The following is a 12064-nucleotide window of genomic DNA, read 5'->3' as shown; positions in this document are numbered from 1 at the left end:
ACAATCGCTGTCTTGAATATTGTCAACAGTGTTGAGAAACCTGTTCCTCACCAGTAATGACTGTCCACTACATGCTTTAGTGGACAACTTCATAGCACATGACTTAAGGTTTTGATAGGCACAACATAGCCTTTTTGAGATAACTCCCTGTCCAGGGATGACATCTAATTGATTGCCGAACTGAGAGAGACATACTTGACTCAGTTGATCACTAATTTTATTAAAACATTCATCAACTTTAGTGTTATTATGACAATTGATTGAATTGATTATTATATTAATAATTATTAAAATTGAAAAACAAAATAATTTCATTGTTCATTAAATCCCTTTAATACATACAGTAATTATATTTAACTTTTTTAATAATAATTTTATAGCTTGAAATTGCTTGTATATAAATATATAAAATTATAAAATTACAATATTTATAAAAAACCATATTTAAAAATTTTATTCTATGTTTTCATTAATGAAATATTATCTCAAAATATAAATTGTTTTACTGATAATTAAAAATGTGTTTATAAAATATAAATATATTAAATTTAATGAAATAGTATCTATAAAAGTTTTATGATAATATTAAACATTGCTATAATTTGTCTAATATTGAAATTAATATAAATGATATTATTTAATATTTAAAAAACAATATTGTATATATTAATAGTTGGCAATTAATATTTATAAAATTATATTAACAAATATTACCATTAATGAAATTATAATGTGATTTATAAATTAGTCCATTTTTGGATTTATTTTTTATTAAAAAACTATTTATATATTTATACGTTAATCCACTATAAAATTGTTATTAAAAATTAGATAATTTTTAATATTTAAATGACTATTATTATAGATTTCTAATTTATAATAACTTTATTATTGTACTTATTTTCAATAATAGAGTACACGAGTATCTCAACAATTTATGTAATATTATGCAATAGTAGCGGTTTTACCTCTATATTGTATTTTATTAATATTTTATTGATTTCATTATACAATACTACAATTATATTTTAATTGAATGTAAATATTTAATTTATTATCATCTATCTATTAAATATAACAAACTAATAAAATACATAAAATATTTAAAGATCATTTAATAAAAATTTCGATTTTAAGTAATAAAAGACTATGGAAATAATTAAATTTATTAGTATTTATTAAACACATTTAAATTTATTTTTATTTTATAGTATAAATGTGTGCAACAAAATTATATTAATATCAATTAATTGTTATAGTTATCATACAATTTATATAAAAATTTGTGTATAAAAAAGCAATAAATATTTTATGTCACATAAAAATATAAAAATATATTATTTATATATTATTTATAACTTCTATAACGTGCCCTGGTGAAATTTAATTTTATATATGTATGTCAATGTATTTTTGTGATACTAATTTAATAATAATCTGGTGATCAATGAAATTGGTGATAATGTTATTAATTTTTGGGGTGTTTTATGGTTTAAGGTTAAAAAGCTCGATCAGTAGGGGTCCGATCTCTCGGGGGTCGACCTCCAGATGATACCTAACGTTTTCCTCATTCAATGTATGCAACTCTTCCAATGTGTCCATTAATCTCAAGTATTTCTCTTTGGCCGCCGATTTTGTCCCGCATTTGATTTCCAGATAACGTTGCAATAAATACTTGTTTATCTGGTGTTCAAATCTGTTATAAATAATAACAAAATTATATATAAATACAAGTTTTCCAATAAAAACTATTATTTAAGTATAAAACTAGTAAAATATTGAATTAATATTAAAAACAGATAATAAACAACATTGAGAAAAATTTCCTAAAACTCAAAATATGTATAATAAACATACTATGCATATAATGAACTAATTTTACAATTATTATTATATTAGTAGTAGTATTCATCTGTGTATTACATTTATGGAATATTTTTCAAATGAGATATACTGTACTGTATTTGTCTTTAAAAAAATATAATATTTATTGTATAAACAGTTAATGAAAACATATTTTGGTATTTTAAAATAAATATTATTAAATATAACTTAAATTTGTATTAAAAAGAAAATTATCGCATATATTAAATACTTCTAATATATATGTATATATATATGTATATATATAATACCAAACTTATTAAGTGTGTCAACAATTATTGATTAGTAAATGTAACTTAACATTTGAAATTAATTAAATTAAATTTAAATAGATTAATAAATATAACTTACGCTATCATATCTTTATGTATAATATCGGGTCTTTTTGGATCAAACAATACTATTGTTGACAACTATTTTTTAAAAATCAATAATTTTAATATTATAACTTAATATTTATACTGTATATAGAAATAATAATAATAATACTAAACTAACCAAATTAAGAATATCAAGATCTGTATCCCATTCATGACCAATAAGTCTCATAAATCGTTTGTGTGCCTCATATATTGTCGGACGTTTAGGTTGTCTCATACCATCTAACTGTATATTTTTAATATCCTATTATTCAATAAAATAACAATAAAAATAATTAGTATTTTTCATAAAAAATAATTGATTTTATTTGCAAAAACATACATCACGTGCGCTCATGAATGGAAACGACCAAAACTCGCGCTCGAAGTTATAATTTTGAACGGACCGTAAAATTATTAGTTCAGTACACCCGGCCTTCATGAGGGCCAGTTGGTCGTGTTGGCACAGGTTCTTATAGCCGTTGATCTTTCTAATCATTTTAATCAATTGTTGGACCGCCTTATCTGTCAGTTTGACCGCATCCAAGTGCTGATTGTTTTCAGTTTGAATGACATCCGGATCCTTGATATCGGCGAATGCATCGCTTAACTCATTCATACGGTTTCGCTCTAAATCGTTGAGCACTCGATCGCTGTCTGATCTGTAAACGGGTATTAAATTACATATTGAATGTTTGGGTGGTTTGTCATCGCCGGTCATTTGTGTTGGACTACCCGAACGACTATTGTCACTACCGATGCCGTTGGATAAGTCATTCTCAATTTCAGACCGAAATATCTCTTCTAATTTGTTGAGACAAAAAAATTTATTGAAAAACTCCAGTTCCTCGACATTCATATTAGGTTTCGGTTTCGTTTCATTCGGCATATACTTGATTACTGAGGGACGGGAGTGGTTACTATTGGACGAGCCGTTACTGTTTTCTTCATTGTTGGCTAAATGACTGTAATAATTAAACAATGAACTTATCATTTAAGTTATTTACAATTAAAAGTTGTTTAAAACTTATAAAAAATAATAATTACTATAAAATATAATAATAATAATACAAATGAACAAATTAACTAATATTTAATTTATAGTATGATTTTGTCATTTTGCACCTAATTGTACTTAACTTTGCTATTATATCTGAGACAAACAAAAAAAAATTTAAATTATTTATAACTGCATTCAATTCAAAATGCACTGAAAATAATAATAATATCTTTAACATTGCTTTAATATAATTATAGATACTTAAATAATCAATAATTTATAATATTTATTAATAATAAAATTATTTTAACTATTATTAAATATTATTATTACTAATAATTAATTAGACACCCATAAGTTTATTCAGGTACAAAATAATACTAATTTGCATTTATACTATTAGCAGACTATATTAATTTATTATTAAAAAATAATTATTTATGCAACTTATGTGAAGAACAATTAAAAAAATAATAATTAATACTTATAATTACTATAGAAAGTTATATTACAAAACACTTTATATTAATTAAAAATATTATAATTAGTTTATATGCACTTAAATGAACCCAATATAAAGTATTTAATTTTTTCATAACATTATCAGAAGATTAATAAATCTACAATATAAATTATTATAGTATATTATATTAACTTAAATATTTTAATTAGACTAAAATTTATATATATATATATATATATATTAATATACCGGTAATATTAATTAATATTCATAATATAAATTTTTAATTGGTTAAATTGATTAATTAAATAGAAAATTATAGTTATGTACACAAATTATAAGCCCGTTTAGTGGAAGGTCAGAAATATAAAAAACTAATTGTAATTATTATGTAGAAATACTAAACTATWAATGACTACATACTGTATAATTTATATGTAATGTTATGTCATTTAAATATAACATCAATAATAATACCTATAGATATATATTATGTGCTAATATTAAATATATAATATCGTATTAAAAATAATTGTATTAACTAAACAATTATTTATAACAATGACTAATGATTATAAAATAAATATTATATTAAACTCTATTTAATTTTTAACTTAAGTCTGCAGTAATAGAAAGTTTACGCCATAGTATAAAATTGTATAAAATATAAGTTATAGTTTTCAAATAATATATAACATGCATATGATATAACATTAATTGATAAATTTTAAATTACCTTTTTATAGGATAAGAAAGCTGACTAATAACAGTATTATCACAATTATTTTGTCTAAAATTGTTCATAAAATGTTGAGAATCTCCCAAAATATGTTCTCTATTGTTGGTATTATTCATCAATATTTGTGACAAATAATGATGATTAATAGGATAAACAATATTTAAGGGATGAACACCAGTGTCGGTATTTATGCCATTGAATGTAGAACTTATAGACATTGCTAACGGATTGGTGGCAGTGGTAGTAATGGTGGTACTGGTGATGGTTGAGTCCACTGAATTACTGTCACTTAATTTGACTCGTTTTTGCTTATTTTCAGCGATTTTAAACTTAATTATACGCTTTTCTTCGTCAGTCAATATTAAATCCTAAAAGAAATTGGTATAAAATGATAACAATTAGTATTAAAATACTAATTAAATTCTTTAATATATTCATAGATATGTTTTAAAAATTGTGAGATTAAATTGTGCTAAAATCTTTGTATAAATGCTAATGTATTATATAATCATTGTCAATATTTTTTATTATACTCAACTTTTAATTTTTTATCATGTAATATGATATATCATTTCAAGCTATTGATAAATATTTAATTTTAAGTACATTCGTAACGATTAAAAACTAAATTTTAGTAACTTTTAGTATAAAAATTATTAATCATCAATAAATAATTTTGTTGTATACAATTTTATGTTTTAATTTTTACTAAAAATATTTATTTCTATATATAAATAATAAATATTTTTGTCATTAGCTTTATATTATTAAGTCATATTCCTATTTTATAAATATTAAATTATAAGTTATATTTTTTTTAAATTTGTAATATTTATTATGTGAAACATAAAAATATATTAAATTATATGTCAATAAATATGACATGAAATTATGAGCAATGAATGTACTATATATTTATTCAAACTTTTAATATATTGTAGTCAGCATTTAATACAACTATAGTGTAAATGTTTTTAGAAAAATGTTTTATGATATTGCACTACAACTGTATACTGTAATTGTAATTTATTATACACACAATAGATAGCGAAAATAATTCATTCATTTCATAATAATAGTAATAATTATTATTATAAAGTGAAAATAAAATATTAATATAAAATACTATTATTTATTTTTAAGTTGTATCAAACGCGCACAAGTTTATTGGTGTCTTATTATTATTATTATAAACATTAATATAATTGTGTGTAATGTTATGTATGTATGTATATGTATGTGTATGTGTGTGTATGTATGTATGTGTGTGTATGTATGTGTGTGTGTGTRTRTGTATGTGTGTGTATGTATGTGTGTGTATGTGTATGTATGTATGTGTGTGTATGTATGTGTATGTATGTGTATGTGTGTGTATGTATGTATGTATATATATTTATGTATGTATGTGTGTGTGTGTATGTATGTATGTGTATATATATGTGTATGTGTGTGTATGTATGTATGTATGTATATATATATTTATGTATGTATGTGTATGTGTTTGTATGTATGTATTTATGAGTACATCTGCACTGGACTTACTTTTTTCATTCCTGAGTCGAAACATTTCTGCAAACGACACTTTTGGCAGAACTTACGAGTAATTGAGTCTATCTTACAATTGCCACTAAAAGGACACTTGAATTCCTAATCAATTTATTTATAAAAAAATAACAATTAGTAAGTCATATGAGAGAACCGTTAGCTGATAAATATATGACATGACATCAATTATAACAACACTGTATCGTTGTTGTGGGAAAATTCAATATTTATTTTTCTACTATCATTACATATTTCTCTGTTTTTATAATTTTTGTCTCACTTTCCGTTTTGTATATCATGTGAACTATATCTCTAGTTTTATATATATATACTGTATATGATATACACTACAAATTTATATGATATAACGATTTTTATGTCTATAAAACCATTGATTTATTAATTATACTTTAGACCGAAACACTTGAGAACATTAGTACTTTTGTTAAGAATCTCTATAAAGTATTAATCATAAATTATCAATTGCTATCTCCCTGTCCTCTCCAAAACTATACCATTATTTAAATATAAAAATCTATAAATCTAAGATATCTATAAATCGCAAACCAAATTGCACCCACAATCAACACATTACTAATAATATAATCAAAAAAATATATATATATTTATTATTTAACATAATTTTACAAATACACCGCTAAAATAAATTAACTAAAAAATTATTGAAATAACACTTTAAGGTCATTTCAAAATATATACACAATATTCATACGTTAATAGTAAACATAAAGTATATACAAAGTCATGCTATGTGTAAAAACATTAATAACTAAATAACATTTTATGGATATTTTTATTTAAAAAAAATATGAAAACATAACAAACCTTTTTCCTCAATGCATTTCTCCTAAAAAATGCTTTACACGACTCGCATGCGATTACATTAAAATTATAGCCTAAATAATTAAATTAAATTTTATAAATTAATTATCATTGTTGTTGTTGTTGTTAATAATAATAATATCTAAGTCATTTCATCATTACAATTTGATAAAATATTTTATATGTGTAATATTTTTATAGTGATAACAAACTTACATAAAAAATTATTTATAGTATATTTAATGATGAATAAAAATATGTCTAATAAACATACCGTTTGCCCGATCGCCACAAACAACACATATCTTGATTGCATCCATAGTTTTACGTGAATTTGAACTTAACTTTTGACTTAACGCTGTTATGTTTGTCATATATATTGATTTATATTGAAGACATATATTATTTATTTGATGAAAATAGCTGCAACAAAATTATAATCATCAATTATATATTGTAAACAAAATTATATCTTAAAAATTATATAAACATAAAATAAGCAGGTCACTAATATTAATAAAAACAAAAACACTAGTCTAGATAATAATAATTATTATTCTAGTATTACCTACAGTATGTGTTATATAAAACGTATACAATTCCAAGTGTGTGATACTTATTAATAATATCACCCAAGCTGGTATGTATATATGGCACTGGTATGTATATGGCACTGGTAAATACCAGTTTTCAATGAACAAACACATAAAAGTTAATTAATAAACTTAAAAAATGTTTTTTTTATTATTTTTATTCACTTATTATGAAGTTTTAAAATTTTGTGGAGTTTTTTGTTGAGAAAAAAGTGATTGCAAAACACGTATACATAGAAAAATTGTTTGTACTTTAAAGTCACACTATTTTTACAATTATAGTAAGTACTGGTAGTTAGTATTGAATGTTTATATTACTAGGAGAGAGAGTTTAGGTGCATTTCGACTCAGAGATCGCAATGAAAAATCTAATTATAATCGTTTATTACATTATTTATTAGACATCTCATACACACAACATACCAGTGCCACCGACACCGCACTAACAATGATATTCATAGTACTGTATATATGCGCTAATAATGTATGTCTGTGCGCTGGTTAGCCCTTAAATGCTATGAAACAAACTTAATGACCTTGCTACAATACATACACACTATTGTATTAGTATGTAAATACTACATAACAACACACTATTAGTACATTTGCTTTATTAAATTGAGTACAGTTAGGATATAATATACCATAAAGTTTATATGTATTAAATTAATCAAACATTCAATGAATCGAATAATGAATATTATATTAGAAAATTAATAAATATAATTTAAACATAATTTTATATTTTAAAATTTAATTATTTTTTATTAATAATATATTATTAAATGAAATATTAAATTTTTTAAATATTCAATATTACTATTCTTAATATTATTCAGATATATAAATATTCTGATGGATTTGGTTTGAGTAAAAAATAATGTAATGTAAAAAATAAAAATAATAAAATAATTGACTAAAATAAAATATTTATTGTTTTCATGTATAATATGAACTATGGTTAACAAAATTGTCTAAACTAAACTGGAAATTCTAATTGGTCAATTTTTATTGTTTAAATAATGTTAACTTAGTTTATTATAATCATTGTTTAAATTATTGATAAATTTTATGGTATTTGGTATTTATTCTATTTATTCAATTTTTTCTATTTGTATAAATTATATAAACAATATAAATATTTTTCAAAACTTTCCAGGTTTATCATAATTCTATTTTGTCACAAAAATTATAAAAAATTAATTTTTAATACAAATGTTTATTAAACATTAATGTACTAACGAGTGATCGCAAATGTACCAAGATATTATATTATGATATTATTATAATATTATAACATAAGTGTGCACTGGGGTCGTGTAAAAAGCACCATGGTGTAGTAGTAGTAGTAGTAGTAGTAGTAGTAGTAGTAGTGGTAGTGATGGTGCTCTCATACAGTATTGTTTTGTGGTTAATTGATGTTGACGTACAATAAAATTGCACTAAAAGTGCATTTAGTACTTTATAAGGCAATATCTTAAAATCAGACTCCCGACTAATAATTTATATTTGATATCTAGTAAACCATATTTTATAGATTAAAATGACCAATGGCAAAGTTATAGACAATTTTATAATGAATATATTTAAACTTGTTCATGTTTTATTTATTTGTATGTTTGACCAAATAATTACACATTTTTACAAGCGGTTGTTGCAATTATTTGGTTAACCTTACAATTAAATTTTTAAAAAATCAAATACAAAAATGATACTGTATAAAATTGTATATTACATAACAATTGGTCATTTTTATATGTAAGATATGGTTTACTAGATATTCAAATAAATTATTAGTCGGGAGTCTTATGCGAGTCTGATATTAAGATAAAGCCCTTTATAATCATACAATTTTTTATAGACTTTAAGCAAAGATATTATTTTTAATATAAAATATGTAATTCAATATAATTTGTTTTATACATTTGATTAACAATTCAAATATAGTGTATCTGATAAAAAAGTATTGTTTTATAAAATACAAATACAATAGCTATTTATTTTTTTGCATCAAAGCATATATAGAACATACAGTACTATAAACTTTTGTTTTTAATTTAATAGAATAATAGTATTATAAATATACCACTATATTAAAAGTATAAATTATAATATATTTATCTAATGTATTGTATTGTATATACAGTACTATTTGACACTTTGTATAATAAAATTGATATTTTATAATAATTAACATCAAAATTCCCATTATATGATAAATTAAATATTTGATTTGTGTATATTTTTTCAATTTTAATACAGWACAGTAATACAACAGTTGACAGTGTTTCACTTATTAGTACACATCATAACTGTAAAAATTATTATATAATTTTCAAACAATTTTTTCAAAATTTGTTTAATGGATTCTATATATACAGGCTGACTCAACACATGTTATATTTTTAAAAATCGGTCTATTTTTATACTTTAATTTTTTAAAATTTACAATAAATGGGGTTAGGGATAGTTTAGATTTTATTTTTTATTGTTTTTAAAAATAATTGTATTACAAAATGGCTTTTATATTTATGTGTGTCACACAAACTTTCGAATTTTGAAATTCTGATTTCAAATTCTGTTAGATCATCGAAAATAAGGTATAGGGTATGAGCATTAAAATTTGGAAGAAATGGCGGCAAAWGTACAAAAAATTTTAGATAAAAATTCTAAAGTTTAGATTTGAATAAAGCATCAAAAGTAAGGTATAGGAATCAGAATTATAATTTTGATATCTCTTCAAGAATAGATAAAATGGCGGATAAATTAAAAAATGAGTTTTAGTTATTAAAATTTAAGTTAAACATCTATTTTATTATAAAATAGTGGATAAATCTTTATAAAAATTTAATTGCATCACCATATATATGATTTCAACATAAATATTGCATCACTATATTTCTATTGTTTCAATATAAATACTTTGTCATAAACATTGTAACAATTAATAATTTATTAATATGACTCATATGGACTAATGTTTATCAGGAATAATTATTTTGTTTATAATATGACAAAAACAAGTAATTTACGTAATATTTTTTTTTGATAATGCTTTCTAGCATTCTCAACTGGTTTAATTATAATTACCCAAAATATTTTAGTTTCTAAAAATTGATTTTAACAAAAATTATAAATAGAAATAATAATAATGTCTTTATATATTATATAAATGTAGTGTTTGTATTAAATATAATTTAAATATTTAAAAATGCCGTACAAAGCATTTTACATGAGATAGATTCGAACTCACAACCCTCCGGTCGAGAGAACGACTCCCTATATACATGAGATATTTAGATTAGTATTGATATAATAGTATTAATAATAATTGATAAATAATGAAATGTTGTAATGTATTTGTAGCTATAATTAATTATAATGTAGTTTTAACTTATAATATAAATATACTTTATGTTATTTTTTTATTTAATATATATCATGCACAATCATTAGAAAGTTATTAAGAAAATAAATTAGCCTAGGCCATTTAATTAAAATACGTCAATAAATGATTTCTCATTATTTGGTTGTTTGATTAATTGTCATATAGTGTATTGTCTATCAAATACATTATACATTTAAATAATAACATGTGCGTGAATTATTATTATTGTCTATAATTGTATTTAATATAAAATATAAAGTAAATACTGTATCTTATAGTTATAATACAAAGTACAATATAATTGTTTATTTTTAGAAATAGATATAAAGATAGAAATTGTTTTTATTTCTTACCTTATTTACCAAAAATTTTTCTATTGAAATAAATTCCAGTAAAACGTTTGCTATGTTTTTGACTGATTATTAGATAACAGCATTAATTGACTTCACTTATCGCAAATGTTTTTTAAAAATATTATATTTATAATGAAATGCACACTTAATATTAAAAATATTCAATTAAAAAAATATTAATCAATGTTAAAAAAAATAAATTCACAATGTATAATAGTTTATTATTTTTGTTAGTTTATCATAGCTAACAAAAAATTATCATTTATTTTTTCATACGTTCTTAAAACACGAGAATTAAGTAAATAAACTTTATTTATAAATATAAATATTAATTAATTTGTTTAATTAAAAATATTATAGTTTACTTCAATAAGTAAATGACAAATCATATAAACGATGATTGAACTTATAGGTATGATAAAAATAGCATAATTTAATATACAGTTAAGTAAAGTACAAATAATGTATATTTTTTATTTAAATTTATAAATGTATTAACAAATTGGTGTTTGAAAATACACTGATGTGTGTAAAGTGCTATTAGCACAACATTAAAACTTACTGCACTAGTAGTTGCACTGTTAGGTGGGATTCATTAGATAATATTTATTATAAAAATATATATATGACATTATTATTAGTTGTTGTATCAGCTCAGGGCGTTAGGCAAACAGTTTGCATTTAATGATAAAATCTCTCTCTCTTTCTCTCTCTCTCTCTTTCTCTCTCTCTCTCTTTCTCTCTCTCTCTCTCTCTCTCTCTCTCTCTCTCTCTCTCTCTCTCTCTCTCTCTCTCTCTCTCTCTCTCTCTCTCTCTCTCTCTCTCTCTCTTTCTGTAGTGACTTTATGTCTATGATGTTATAGTATACTACAATATATAACAGCAATAGATTTTAAA

The 12064-nt window shown here is 22.0% G+C and overlaps 1 protein-coding gene across 3 annotated transcripts; it reads right to left on the bottom strand.

Annotated features, from left to right (window-relative positions):
• Positions 1–1295: 1295 nt before the first annotated feature.
• LOC128961429 (nuclear hormone receptor HR96-like) lies at positions 1296–11275 on the bottom strand. 3 transcript variants are annotated; one of them, XM_054307665.1, is made up of 9 exons: positions 11168–11275; positions 7108–7256; positions 6837–6907; positions 5988–6092; positions 4443–4813; positions 2587–3208; positions 2383–2508; positions 2236–2297; positions 1296–1696 (listed from the first exon to the last, which is right to left on the bottom strand). In XM_054307665.1, the coding sequence occupies exons 2-9, from the start codon at positions 7205–7207 to the stop codon at positions 1486–1488; spliced, it is 1668 nt and encodes a 555-aa protein (XP_054163640.1). In that variant the 5' UTR covers positions 7208–7256; positions 11168–11275; the 3' UTR covers positions 1296–1485. The 3 variants fall into 3 exon arrangements, with proteins under 3 accessions (XP_054163640.1, XP_054163642.1, XP_054163641.1); XM_054307667.1 differs by lacking the exon at positions 11168–11275 and adding an exon at positions 7402–7622; XM_054307666.1 differs by lacking the exon at positions 11168–11275 and adding an exon at positions 7406–7622.
• Positions 11276–12064: the final 789 nt, after the last annotated feature.

Source organism: Oppia nitens, unplaced genomic scaffold (assembly GCF_028296485.1).
Source record: "Oppia nitens isolate AA-2021 unplaced genomic scaffold, nextdenovo-longstitch-racon4-pilon3 scaffold5_pilon_pilon_pilon, whole genome shotgun sequence".
In the NCBI taxonomy this organism is placed as follows: domain Eukaryota; kingdom Metazoa; phylum Arthropoda; class Arachnida; order Sarcoptiformes; family Oppiidae; genus Oppia; species Oppia nitens.
The sequence above is the reverse complement of the archived record's forward strand: the minus strand, read 5'-3'. Positions and strand labels throughout refer to the sequence as shown.